The sequence below is a fragment of the Leptinotarsa decemlineata genome, unplaced genomic scaffold, assembly GCF_025532065.1.
Source record: "Leptinotarsa decemlineata unplaced genomic scaffold, Ldec_3_MD MMD2_tig00000505_RagTag_RagTag, whole genome shotgun sequence".
Taxonomy (NCBI): domain Eukaryota; kingdom Metazoa; phylum Arthropoda; class Insecta; order Coleoptera; family Chrysomelidae; genus Leptinotarsa; species Leptinotarsa decemlineata.
In genome coordinates, this window is record NW_027412549.1 from 15,393,458 (window position 1) to 15,408,290 (window position 14,833).

At 32.1% G+C, this 14,833-nt stretch overlaps 2 protein-coding genes across 4 annotated transcripts in view; both read right to left on the minus strand.

Annotated features, from left to right (window-relative positions):
- LOC111511372 (protein tudor) overlaps positions 1 to 7,516 on the minus strand; it is a 57,021-nt gene extending 49,505 nt beyond the window's left edge. The window contains exons 1-5 of one of the 3 annotated variants that reach the window (XM_074174059.1): positions 7,365 to 7,516; positions 4,191 to 4,762; positions 3,053 to 3,397; positions 374 to 1,026; positions 241 to 315 (exon numbers count right to left, since the gene is read on the minus strand). In XM_074174059.1, the coding sequence (XP_074030160.1) occupies positions 241 to 315; positions 374 to 1,026; positions 3,053 to 3,397; positions 4,191 to 4,565 (1,448 nt within the window). In that variant the 5' untranslated portion in view covers positions 4,566 to 4,762; positions 7,365 to 7,516. Of the gene's footprint in view, positions 1 to 240; positions 316 to 373; positions 1,027 to 3,052; positions 3,398 to 4,190; positions 5,575 to 7,364 lie in introns of those variants that run through there. The other 2 variants (XM_023167383.2, XM_023167382.2) reach the window with 2 other exon arrangements.
- A 987-nt stretch (positions 7,517 to 8,503) lies between these two features.
- olf186-M (Ki-ras-induced actin-interacting protein-IP3R-interacting domain olf186-M) lies at positions 8,504 to 14,488 on the minus strand. Its single transcript, XM_023167384.2, has 3 exons — positions 13,499 to 14,488; positions 11,483 to 11,547; positions 8,504 to 10,097 (listed from the first exon to the last, which is right to left on the minus strand). The coding sequence occupies exons 1-3, from the start codon at positions 13,778 to 13,780 to the stop codon at positions 10,052 to 10,054; spliced, it is 393 nt and encodes a 130-aa protein (XP_023023152.1). The 5' UTR covers positions 13,781 to 14,488; the 3' UTR covers positions 8,504 to 10,051.
- Between the last annotated feature and the right edge of the window lie 345 nt (positions 14,489 to 14,833).

Genomic DNA, 14,833 nt, shown 5'->3' on the forward strand with positions numbered 1-14,833 from the left:
ATAAAATGTCACCAACAGCCTTCATGACATTTCCTGGTACATTATCTATACCCGGTGTTTTTTTGGTGCAAACTTTTAATATAGTCTTATGTATTTCTTCAGGATCGGTAGGGTATAAATAAAATGAGTGGAGCCGGGATTTAATTTTTAGGGTATGGTTTAAATTTTCAGAACCTTTGTTTTTTTCTATGAAATATGTCAACATATTGGTTTACCCAGAAAAATATTGATGCCACTTACCGGTTTCCCCTATTATCCTGCCTCCAGGGATTATCGTTTCTGTCGTTCGATCTACCATTCCAAGTCGAATCATCCCTAAAAAAATGTGAAATCAATAACTGAATCATCAACCCCCTTGCCTGAAAAATTTTACCGCTGGGTTCTGTGATCGCGGTCCCCTCTGAAGTTATCTCTCTGTCCTTCACGCTGGGGTGTTTGTCCGTCTCGTTGCGAGTATGACTTCCTATGCTCGATTTTGTTTCCTGCTTGCACCAACATAGGGCTGACCTGAGACTTGGCAGCCGCAATTTTATCCAGGAGTAACGAAGACACATTGTAGTTCGAGGCGTCAAAAAGTTCTACGAGAGCTTTTTTTCCGGACATCTCAACAACTTTCATGGTGAACGTGTCTTCCAAGATAATTTCCTCTAGGAAACCATCTCTTTCTGCATCGTCTTCCATATTCTGATATCCGTTCAGACAGCACTCAACCGCTTGAGGCACCAGTACAGTCAGTTGCTCACCATCGATGGTTTTGAGCTGGGTGATGTGGACCACTTCTTCGTTTCCAAAGTCGATATACCGAACTTTGACGTTTTCACCTAATATCTCCACCACCTGACTGCGGTACCACTGATTATCTGCCAGGAACAACGCACAACAGGGTAGTCCAACTCTGATTTCGTTAGGTTGTATATGACTATTTGATAGACAAATTTCTTGTAGGTCCATCATGAGTTTGGCCAATTCATTTTCTTTGCTGACAAGCTGAATGTAAAACCTGTTGCAACTATAAACGAAGCTAACCTGAAAACAATTCAGAACTGTCTTCAGAATCAGGCATGATTTGAAGTTATGGTTTCAAAAATACTTTGAAGTAAAAATAATAGAAATGTTCCATTTATGTTTGAATAAAGTTGAGAATTAATTATTCTTGGCATATGAATTAGGTGATCAATCAATACATTAAAATGAAAAATCTTTCTCAAGTTAGTCCAATATGAAATTTGAGTTATTTATTTGCCAAGTGATATAACTGCCTTTGAATGAAATTCAGATACGGATTTACCCAATTTTCAACAATTCTTGTAATAAATTTTGTGTGTTGAATGAATATATATACTTTCTTTGGAAACTGTTCTGGGAACTACCTAAGTCTCCTTTCTCGAAGGAAATTTGGAGAGAGAGAGAGAAACATTCTTCATGGTCTGAAGGACAAACATTTTTATTGACAAAAGCATCATATATGTCAGTAGTTTAAAAAATAGAGACATAACAAAACACATATCAGTCTCAGAAGATAAACATAAACAATTTAAAACAAGACATATAACAATGAAATGATGAATCAAGGTACATCATATCAAATGCTACATCAGACCAGGGTGAGTACACCAACATCTAATGCAATGGCGAATGTTCCTCCTGACGAAAATCAAGTAGTTTTCATAAAAGAGCTCTAAAACAACACATTTTAAACTTATCATTTCAACCTTTTTCTTTAAAAAAATTATTTAAATAATTAAAAACGAGGAATAAATAATGCATTCAACATTTGAAGGGATTCGTTTTTATTTCACCATTTGGCAACATCGGATATAGCTAATAAAGGACAATGAATCTGTTTCCTGTATGAGACAAACAAAGATGACATATTTCAGAGGCGTGCTGTTCTGTTTACTCATGTTTCGAGTTCCGAGATATTCTGTGACATATGACAGTTTGTACAACCTAACCTATCTTCCTCTATATAATAATAATAATACTTTATTTCCGTGTAGACAATATACATTGTATAGGAATAGTCAATAAAAGAAATAAAAATAAAGATAAAAACAGAGTATAAGACACATACAAGTTGAAACAACACCTTAAAACTAAAATAATACCCTACTTATCTAATCTAAAAAATTCATTCAATGAATAAAAACATTGTTCAATTAGAAATCTATTTTTTGTTCTAGTGTCATATAAATAAATAACAAAACAACTGTTGTTTATGTGGCTTGTAGAGGTGGTATTGAACTATAATTTATATTTTGCCTAATTGTTGATTAATAAAGATAATTTTCCTTTTTTAAAATAGAATATCTAGAGGTACGTATAAATTATTTCAACTTGATATAGGCGCTGTTGCCAATATGTGAATTAAAAACAAATCCCTTTAAAAATTAAAACCCAACATTTGAAACATCAATTTGAATACTTTTCGAAGTGAATTTGAAAAACTCATGAATTAAACTTAACTTTATTTTGTTCAAACTTGAATTTGCTGTAATAACCCAAATTGAGGAATATTCCCCATTGAATTCGATATAACATTTTTCATTAAAAAAGTCAGCAACTCAGTAGTATGTATTCTCAATGAGTAAAGTTTTCAATGCTTTCTTAAAGATCATTGAGCATATTGATTAAAATATAAAAAATTATAAATAATTGAGTTTCTAATACCTATTACAAAATATAATGTTCACTACTCACATTAATCACTTGTGTTTTTTGTTCAATATTTCATTATTTTGTTAAATTTGTATATTTAGTTAATCCCTATTCATAAATATCTAATGTTTTTTGGGAAAATAAAGACAATATGTTATGTTTTGCATATTTTATGATTTTTTTTGTAAATGGAATTATTATTTGAGGGTGAACTCGCAGGAATTAGCTCTGCTCAACTGAAAAAATTAGCGTCTCCGAATTTCTCACACCTAGTACCTACTTGACTTATTAAATTTGTCAAGTTGAATTCTTATATACTGCATGATTTTTCTATAAAAAAAAGGTTTTCTTGCCCAACTAAAAGAATAAATAAATAGAAAATGCAATTAGTTACCTTAACTGGCTGACTGAATCCCTTGTTTAGAGAAATTGGTTCTGGGTAGGCATGTTGAACAGCACGGATTACAACGTCAAGTGCACTTGTTTCACTTTTTGGATCCCACAGTTCACATTTTGGTATTGCCATGCGAGTACGTGCTTGTAAAACTGTCATGTGTAACAATCTGTTGTCAACAAAATTTTTGAAAGCCACCTGCATCTCATGGGTAACTGTGGATTTTTCAACACCAGCCAAAGCGAATCGGATTGCCATCACTTTTGGAATGATATACTTGAAGGGAATTTGGAATAGAGAGTCGAGGGATACAATTTCGTAGTTGCCGAAGTCTACATAATACACCTGAAAATGATAAAAATTGAGTTAGGAACTTAAGTTGAAAAAAGTTTTCGTAAATATTTCAGATACTAAAAATAAAGAACATGAAAAACATGAGATCCAACGATGAAGGAGTTTCCTTTGCTTTGCATGTTTGCTATTATTGCTTTGCTATTATTGATAACTTCCCAAAATGGGGAGCCGTATCTCAGATGGGATTCAATTAATGCATGGTATACTATTTTTGCAACAGAGGATCCCAGTTCCTGCGATACCATTTTTACGGTAAAACAACCAGAGGCCTGTTTTTATTCAAGTTCATTGCATGCTCTTCAAATTTTAAATTATTATCAATGAACAACCCCAGAAACTTAGTGTTGTTACGGCTCTCTATGTAACCCTTATCCAGTTCGATGTAACCAAAATCACACTTGAAGTAAAATATATTGGTTTTTGAAACGTTAGAGACAAGGAGGTTACACTCTGTGTTCACTGATTTTTCCATATTGTTATACCTTGTGAATTTTTCTTAATTGATCTATGTTTTGCCCCTAATTTGAAACTAATATTCTTTTAATTTACTTTCAATCCACTACATTGCATCCACTACTATATAGCACTATAATACTTTTATTTGAATATGATGTAAGGTAACATTTGAAAAAAAAGTTACACTTAGTGTTTTCAAAAATGATGGTAACTAGCAGCTTCATCTCTTTGTTTTGTAACAGACCTTTCATTCTAGTTCACGATCTCTACAAATAACCCAAACATTGTGAAACAACTTGTAAAAAAAAACATAAAAATGCCTTCTTACCTTAAACTGATTATCTACTTCATTTGTAACCACAGCTCGACAAACATTACCATCTTCTTGACATCGTGCTAGACACAGGGTACCAGGGATAGGAATATCTTCTAATAGTCTCAAGGTGATGCAATTAATATCTTTCATTAGATTGGCTAAAACACTTTCATATTTTTTGAGCTGCACAGAAAACTGACAGGGACCATCATTGATATACGACACATAAACAGGATGCTGTTCTCCTGAATCTAATGTAATAGCCTTATAAGTATTTATTGCAGCAGCAGCGGCAACCTGTGTTGGGTTCGGAACTTGAGTCGATGGCTTTTGGATACTCATACTTAATAAAACTGCTTGTTGTGCTTGTAAAGATATGGGTTGCATAAGTCCACGTTGGATTAAAAGACTACATAAGTCTGTTCCATCCAAGAACAGTTTCACCAAGTAATATTGTGTAGCTTGAGCTAACAAATGACACTGAACTTCTCGATACTTAATATCCTTGGCAATGCTTTCGAATATTGCTTCATTCCATTCTCCACCACCAACACAGTGTGCTTCCCCAAATATAAATCCTGCTGCTAGAGGAGGTATTGAAATAAATGATGATGGACAAATGTGCAGACTTCTGATGTTTTCACATGAAACAATGTCTTTATTACCAAAATCTATAAAGATGACCTCAACGAGGCTGTCTCGGACAAGTATATTGACGATTCTTGCTCTGTAATATTTATCATCATTGTATTTTGCACAAACCAGAGTACCACATTGTAAACTATCTGGATGAATTTTACTTTTTCCAGCGTCGAACTGAGGACAAAGCCCGGCAAGATACTGTTCTACATAAACCGCGTTGTTTTTTTCTGTTTGTCCCCACAACTTCAAAAATGGACCTTCCTTCTCGACAAAGGTTATGTATAAATCTACCGATTGAGCCAGATCCATTTTTATATTTTATTCTGAACGAGTTCTCTTTTAGTTATATCACAAATTAGCACACAATATACAATAATCTTATGTGGAATCAACACTATTTAACTTCCATTTCTCATTCCAGTATCTATACATGTTTTTTGAAATAATTTTACATCTTCTTCTTCTTCCGGGTCGTTTATAGCGTTTTCCATTGCTTAAACTAGTGGTGCTTTCGATTCGTACCATCGACATAACCTTTCGTACTGACAGACGAATTCTGTCCAATTTCAAGCTTCTGTTCACTACGAAAAGTAGAAGTCCGGCCAAATGCACTCGAATGAGAATCATCGGCCATAGAAATTAGAGAAAGTGAGAGAACTACTTTAAGATCAAGATATTTTCTACTGGCTATTGGAATAAAGAATATTGTTATTAATTTTTTCCAAGTGGTTGTTAATTTGATATAAACAATTATTTTGAAAACAAATTCTCATAACTGTAACATAATATGAGAATGAACAATGAAAAACAACATTTTTAAATGCAGTTCTGACCTGAAAATACCCCAAACTATTTTTAATGCAGTTCTATCATCGTTGAAGATGATTACAGAAAACAAAATGCACAAGAAACTTGAATTACTAATATATTATCATCATATTTTATTACAAGTGTCCGATACAAAGTCTTGTATGGGCAAATCATTTTGAGGTCACAAAAGTTGAATCTCTCTCTACCTTAGTCACATTTTTGGAATGAATAATGTTCCTGCCCAACTTACTTCATCATTATTCAGACGTACTATGATGTGTTGAAAGTTTTCATTGCTTCCCATGAGTATTTTATATACTATCTCAAGTTCTTTTATCACTACTCAAAGAAGACGATGAAAATTATTGATTCAACATTTGTATTCTCTCTATTATCGTCACAGAACTTCTCTTTTAAATTCTGTGATTATCGTCCAACCTGAATACAATTCTCATTGACCTGCTTTTCCAATCGGACATATGAACTCACACTCGTTTCACCAAAGGAACATCAAAAATGCACACGTCTCTGACTGGTTTTATCAATGGAAAACGCTATAAAAATATAATCAATTTGGGAGGAACACGAAGTGGTCGATATTTAGGATTAATAACTGAAATGTCAAACTCAAGGAAAACATTGAATATTTCCATACGGAACGGTAGTCATAAAAATGAAAATATTCGTTACTACTTCATTTTGTGATATTCGTTAACACAACTATAAAAATCATCTCTCTCTCTCTCTCTCTCTGAGCAGTAAATTCAAACGGTTATTCAGAGCCAGCGTAAAAATTATACAGATATGGAAAATGTATATCGAATACCAAAGCATTCTGCAGAAGGTATGCGATAGCAGTATCAAATTAGAGATTTCTTAGCGACGGAATATCAAATACTTAATGTTTAACTCGTGCAACTGATACGTTAGACAGCAGTCAGTCCATGATGATTGAAAATAAAATAATTTCTTGTGAACTCTAAAATATTCACGTTCACAAAAAAAATAGATACAAATTTTAAAGTAGTATAGGCATAGGCCCATTCCGTCACAGACCACCATTTGTCGAACTATTAGGAAGAAGAAAAATGTGAAAATGTTCAGAACTGTCGGAAGTGTCAAATTTCCGATGAAACACGTGTAAAGCTAATAATTCAATATCATCAAAATATTGTGATTTATTTTCAAAAAATGTCTGGCATCTATGAAATTAGTAAATCAAATTTTCAAATACAGAATTTCAATTGCTAGGATTTCTAGAATTCAGCATGGACTTGCAACAGTTTTCTAGTAGAAGTTTACAGCTAGTTTTCGAAGTGAGGCTTCCCTCATTCACTTCAATATAAATAAACATGAGATATTTATTTATGTTTAATTTGCAGTGTTGATCATTCGAGTCAACTTCACAGATTCTACCTTTTTGACAATTTTGATACTAGTTTCATTGGCTGAAAAACCGAACGTACTTGGAGTAAAAAAAAACGATTTTTGACAACTGAGGCGGGAAAATCAAAAACTGTCTATAACTATAGAACAGTCATATATGACTCACTCGTTAATTACATTCTCACAAGACATCAAAAATTGAAGTAAAAATAAGTAAAATTGATTGTACGAAATACATATTTTTTCATTCAACCAATTTGCTCCGTAAAAGGTTTTAAAAATGACGGAGGGCGGAAGTACACAATTATGTATGTAATATAAAATGATAGTTATAATGATTTTACTCACCTATTCAGCAAATAATCTGCACTTTATTCCCATGAACACTGCTATAGTCAAAGAAAACCAACTCATAAGCTCTAATTGAGAAAACATTTCAATTTCCCTTCCATATCACATCACCGCATAACAGCAGTATGATCGTAAAGCTGGTTGTATAGTATGGATTTTAATGATTTACAGATATTACCGTTATTCAACCTAGAACTCCATTAATTTTTTGCCAACAATTTTGCATTCTTTAAATCAATCACTGGTGTTTATACCGGGGAAATCAAGAGTTATAATTTGAATGAATACCATTCTCGTTGATGTGAAATACTCTCATTGTCTGAATAATGACATAACAAAATTAATAAAATTATTAACTACAAAAAAAACAGATATAACATGTTTCATGAGAAAGAAAGGTCTTGGTTTCCTACTTCTTCAATTTATCGCTCAATTTTTTATTTTTTGAGAAAGTACAATAACATATAATTCATTATAACATTAAAATCAACAGTTCTTCATCTTTTTGCAAAAAATGTGGGAATCTTCCAAAAAATTAATTCCTCCTAAAAATATACTTACCTCTTTCAATTTAAACATGTTCAGTAGTGATAACTATATATATAAAAAAAGCTTGTAATTAAAATATTCTATAATATACAGGGTGTTCCATTCAAAACTCCGCGGGCAAATATCTGGAAAATGAAAGAGAATATCCATATTTCGTGAAAGCAGAGATCCAGGCGTCATCCGTTAGGGCGTCGCGACACCGACGCCATTTAAAAAAATAGTTTGCCCAGATTTTTCAATTTGTTTTTGGATACTGCATCAAATTCTGAATTCAGCCATATATCACACTTGTAGTTTCCCTTGAATACTGATGAAAAAAGGTAATTATATTGCATACTATAAAGAGGACTATTAATAAGTCAAAATAAATGCAATAATACGAGTTTAATAAAATTAATCTATCAGTTACAATTGCATTGCCTAATCAGTTTAATTTAGTTGTATGTTTCTGTAAAATCGCAGACAATACAAACTAAATAATGAGCAATTTTCAAAATACTTCCCATTTCTGCTGCTCAATCGGAATCTAAATGAATTTTTTCATCTTTCTATACCAATTACTGGATTCTCATAAATAAAACTAGACAGACATTATTATCCTTTATTTGGACCACGAAAATAATGTTGGATGGAATACAAATTGTGAAGTTTCAGAAAATTGCTTCGAAAGATTCTGAATAATAAAATTTCAAATTCTACATCAAATATGTTTCAATATGAAAAAATTGTAAATAAACAACTCAAATAACAATGAATATATATTTTCAGGAATGTAAATTGGAATAGCATAAAAAAAAGTAGATATCGAGTGACGCATCAGAGTACCTATACATTTTTAGTCAGAAACTATATATAACGAACATTGCACTCATGTTTCGGACTTTTGGCCAGTCATCAGTAAAGTGAAGCCAAGTGCAAGGTTGGACAACACTTGGTTTCCAAAAGAAGTACAGGTGCACGAAGCAATCAGCAGAAGCCAGCCTTACATTTGTTGTTTCACGTGGTAATTTTAGTAGTTCTCTCATAAACAAGATCTATTAACTGAAACCACAGATGTGCTTCTGCTGGTGGCTCCGTTCATTTGTACTTCTTTTAGTAATCAAGTGTTGTCTATCCTTGCACTTGGCTGTGCCATACTGATGATGCATCAAAATCCCAAAACACGTGAATATGGTTTGCCCTTTCTCGAGTTATATCTCCGATAAAATTATCTCTTGCATTATATACCTTCTTCAACTATTTCAACTTTTGGATATTCAACGAACATTTACTATACTCAAAAATATCTACTATCAAAATATTTGAAGAAAGTATTCTTTGAAACACATTTTTTATGAAGGAGTAAATTTTCTTCCTGTTTGAGCATTTATCCTTCCACAATATGAAAAGTTAACAGAGCTAAATATAAATATGACCGATTTGTCAGCCAGCGAAGAAACACATGACATCACCGCATTCTAGAACGATCGTTACCGATATATAAGGTCGGCTTCCCGTCCCAAGAGGGCAGTGGAGTTCAGAAAGTGAATCCAGCGGTTAAACAAGGAATTCAAATAGTGGAGAATGTTCACTAACACAGTAACTTTTGTGTTGAACTCTTCATTAAGCTTGAGCAAATTCTCTGTTAATATACCTATGTTTATTTTTCAGATTGCGAAAGGTTCAATGTTCAAAAACCAACAAGAAACATTCGAAGAAATATAGAACAATTTTAAATAGAATTAAATTCATTAAGAGGTACTATAAAAATAAATCACTTTCAAAATACTATCACACACAGAATACCTAATCTAAATATATCTTTAACAAATTAATGAAAAGTCACAAAGAGGTGTTGAGTAATAAGTATAAATGTGTAAACTTTACATATCATAAAACAAATATATGGTAACAAAAACATATCATACATAGGAACTAAAATTAGAAAACAAGCATAAAATTTAAAACCATAATGCACTGGGTAGGGTCACTTTCGTTCATACTTATATATTAGGAAAAAATATTGAAGGAGAATCTTTGCAACTGTAAAATTATTTACAACAGTGACTTTTCATAATCCACCAAGTTAACAACTAATTTTCATTGAGCAAACTGTACAATTTTCAATAAATTGTTCAAGTTATCATTCATTCAAATCAACTCGACCTTGGTCTTGTTCTTGCAGGACTTCGATGAAAGGACCTGGAATAACAAATAGGATTGTGTGAAATCAACTTTCGAAATTTTTATTTCATCACCTTTCAACCAAAGCACAACATTGATTTATTCTGGCATAATATTAACAATAAAAAAATATAAAGATTCTATTATTGTCTAAAAAACATACAATACAAACAAGTATACCTATAACATAAACGAAGTAGCATTGCTTTTATTTTACTAGATAAAATAATACTGAAAAGATTCGTTAAAATATTCCTGAAGACCCAAAGAGTTTATCAACAGTATGTTGTCTAATGCCAGCAAAGTTTTATAAGCAGTATATCATGATTAACACAATAAAATGCTATAGTCAAATCAACGGCATTCATTTCTGTTTAAAGAGTATTCATTTTACAAAAGCGTGCGGTCCGAATAAGTGCTAATTTAGGATAGCTACACTCATGCAGAAACTTATTCAAAGAGCTGCAAATACTCACAGTTGCTGGTCTGTATATATATGAGATGTGTATCTACATTTATAAGAATAGAGAAACATTCAGGGGAAACCAACAAGACCATCCATACGCAACTAGAGCTGGAGGGTTGCTGATAGCAAATCCCCACCGAACCTCTATCTGAAGAGTCACCAATACCTTGGACCCAAACTATATAACAAGCTAGACGTTTCTATTAAGGACTCGATGAATATCTGCATATTCAAAAGACAAGTAAAAGAATGCCTCATTGAAAAAAATTGCTACACCATTGACGAGTTTTAATACTTACTCTCGGTAAATAATTCTTAATTACCTTTATATATCCAAATTAGTATCTGTCATGTTTTGTTGTTTTATATATATTTTTTTTAGTTACACACAGACGTCTTCCTTGTTACTGTATGTAAAGGTTTATTGTAATGCTTTCATACTGTTCAACAAGGGAAATAAATATTATTATTATTATTGATTACCGTGGCAAGCTCAAAGACATACCATAAAGTGCATATCAGATATGTTTTGAGGACTGAAGAAAAACGCTGACACAAGTGTATAATATCTGAGGTGGACTTCAAAATAGAAATTGATGAGTAAATGAATAATTTTTGGAAAAAATGAAAATCTATCTTATTTTTTGAACAGAGTAGTACAATGCATATGCTATCATTTTTATTCGCCATATATGAAGGTAACTGAACCATAAGGACCCTAGAAATGTGTTCCCTCTGGATATTTTGCAAGATGTGCAAAAATAATTTTTATTCAACTGAATTTATACCAGAAATTCTTCTGAAGACGTTCATGAAACTGAAGGCTTCTTCCATTTTTTATTTAATGAAAAGTCGATATTCATATAGTTGATAAACCATTTTTAGTAATACAGTGAGAAACAAGAAAGCTAAAACTGATAAATAAATATGTTCTTACCTTGGTTCTGGCATTTTTCCTCCGTATTCTTCCAAAAATTTATTCAGATCTATATGAGGTAATAACTGAAAAGAAATATTTTTTCAGTGAAACATCTACATATAAAAAGATTCCTAAAAAATGTTTTCCTTGATAAATTCTACTCTGCTCCGAATTTTAATAAAATTTCTCAATTACAAATTTAGAATACGGGTAATTTTGAAATGTATCAGGGATATTCTCATAACTGTTATCTACTGTACGATGATGGTTTTCAGTATTAAAACTGACAAAACTGATGAAAAGTTCTACGAATTTGGAGTTATTTCAGCACCTGTGATGTGCCAGATATAACTATGTGTGAACCGCATATGATGGAAGAAGTATACGAAAGTTTCAGAAATGATATGCCAAACCATTCAACGAAAATGGAAAAAGAAGTATGTATTTCTGGTAGTTTCACCATTTTTGCAGATGACACCACACTTTTGTGGCTTAATAAAAATCATTAAAATTTATACGAAATCATCTGTAATGATCTCAGAGAAATTAAACAATGGTGTGGTGCAAATTTGCTGTTAATAACATTAAAAAAACAAGTATAATCATTTTTAAGTGCAACCAGAAATTCACATGGAAAGTACACTAGTGGAAAATGAGAACTCTACAAAATTTTTTGGAATTACTTAATATCGATGAGTGTCTGAAATTCGAGAAGCATATAGGCATTACAAATAAGAAACTTTCTTCTGGGTTTCACACAGCAAAAATTGTTTATTATGCCCTCATAGACTCTCACCTAAGGTATGGCATAGCATTTTGGGGTGTATGCAGTTATTTCAATCTATTTTCATCTTACAAAAACTTGAGATACGTTATCCCTGTGGAGCAAAGTGGAATGATCCATGCAAACTACTATTTATAATGCATGGAATTTCAACTATTACTTCATTGTTTGTTCTTGAACCAGCATGCCTTATCCACAAGAACAAAGGTCCTTTTATTTCTCAGCCTCAACACATTAGACAGACTTGCCAAACAAGTAGTCAAATCAAGAACTCAATTATATATAATGGAGTGGAAGTGTACAACCAATTACCAATAGAATTTGTCTCGGTACTATCTTTTAGGAGAAACTTGAAGGCAATTCTTGTCTAAAAGGGTTACTATACATTAGATGAATTTTTTGAGGATAACTTCAACACATGATCTTCATATATATGTATTTTTTTCTCTTTATTGTTTTTTTTGATACATGTCATTTATCTACTCAATTTCATTTTTACTCGTTTACATGCTTACATTTTAAAAAACATACTGCTTGAGTATGTGCTCATGTATATATATGTATGTGCTCAATAATTTATTGGTATTATATAGTTGTACATTACATTTTAGCAGAAAAATGTTTGTGGAAAAGATGTATTCTTTATGATATTAAAAGTGTTCATAATTGTCAAAAAAAAAAAAAGAAAATGTCAGCGTGTCATAATTATTCTCTTTTTTCTCGCCTCTATGTGTTGACTTTCTGAAACCCAATGTTCCATCTTCTCATATGTTTAATAGCACTTCCAAGAAGGCAATTGTTGCATTATGAATTGAATTTTTGGGTTAAGGGAGTTCAGAACATATTATCAATATAAAATCGCCAACAATATATGGTTTCATGGTTGTTCACTCTAAGGCATGTTGTTCAAATTTTTCCAGATATGTAGTACTGAAGACAACCTTGAGCCAAGACGTATTCCAAATGATTTCACATCTTCATCTGTTTTATCTTTTTCTTATGAAAAAAACGATTTTGATTTAATTCTAATTCTGACTCCACTATATCAGTTCCTGTTTTAGTTGAGATCAAATATCTTATTTTAATGCTCTTGAGAAATATGCATGTGAAAAATGGAACATAAATCAATCCTGACTGGTATATAATGATATAGTATACTGTAAAAATAATTTGTAAATAAATAACATAATCTACTGAAAGGCAAAAAACATCTCATATTTATTTCTCGTCATTCTGTGGTGAGTACTCACTTTCGAGGGTTGTAAAAACCGAGGAGGTATGCGATTAATAACTTGAGAACTTTTCTTGGGACCAAATCCCAACTCCAATAAAACTGTTTCTGGATCAGGCTTTCTCAATTCCAAAACAGATTCCACACTAGAACAATAACTGGAGCCGTCGTCAGATTGGAATGAAAAATCTCTAGATAATGATTTCTGCGGGTTCTTTTTTTGTGAATTCGGCCCTGTAGTTGGATTTGACTCAACTGGAGGAATTGTGTCAATCCATTGTTGAACTGGATTTTTTTGCATTATACAAAACTCTTGAGATTACTGTTTAGATTTCAGTACCGCTAGTTTATGAATAACATGTAACATCTAACAATGAGAATCAACAAGTAGTTGTTATTTTTAGATCACTGACGTTTAAAATGACGTATGTTGATTATTGACTGCAGAAATTAAAATTATATTGCAATCAAAGTGTTTGATCATGGGTTTATCTGATTTCATCATAAATATATTTCAACCAATCTATTATATAGTAGTACATATTACTACTACTCTAACATGGTAAAATAGTGCTACTAACAGCTGCTGTTATAAAATTTTGGTTTGTTTATGTTTACTAAAATACCATAATCAATCAGAGCATCAGAGCCACAGATCACAAATTACATAAAACGAAACTTCACACCACAGTTGCATGTAATCTGTCTTTGGGCAAAGCAGTCACAGTAGTCCGCAACTATATAGTTACCGAATCACATTATACATTATTCCATAACTTTATAATTACGTGATGCAATAAATCTATAAACAGTATAAACCAACAGAACTCATAATTATATTTCATATCAAATTCTGAATTTTGTGTATAAACCGCAGCTACAAAGAATTGAAGGTGTATGGTGTGTTTTGTTCGCTCTAATATTATACAAGAACTGTCAATCCCACCAAAACTTCTTCGCTGGTTCTGCTCAATCAAAAAACATAAAGCAGAGATAGTGAAATGACTTAATCGGTTGCAATCGATGCCAACAACACTATGGAGGGTAGAGGTGCTTCTACCATCCATAAACATCACACACCTTGAGTAATTATCTGTCATCTGTCATAGAGCTAACGTCAATGACATAGTTTTCTGATTGATTCGGCCGTTACTTGATGAAGATCTATAATAAATCAATGACATAGTATTCGAATAACCAACAGATTTCATAAGTTGATTTTAGAAATACCAATCCACTTTTCTATAATAGAATTCCATAAGAGTAGACACTGAATTCTAAGAAGTATTATTGCATTAAAACGAAAACGTTGTCAAGGTTGTGACTCTATATATTTTATCCTTATCAACATTTT

Bases quoted from the DNA above. Each gene is read 5' to 3' on its own strand.
- olf186-M (XM_023167384.2), bottom strand. From the start codon at position 13,780: ATGCAAAAAAATCCAGTTCAACAATGGATTGACACAATTCCTCCAGTT. The intron at 11,548-13,498 runs GTGAGTACTCAC...ATTTCTTTTCAG, and splicing joins GGTTTTTACAACCCTCGAAA to TTATTACCTCATATAGATCT. The intron at 10,098-11,482 runs GTAAGAACATAT...TTGTTATTCCAG, and splicing joins GGAAAAATGCCAGAACCAAG to GTCCTTTCATCGAAGTCCTG.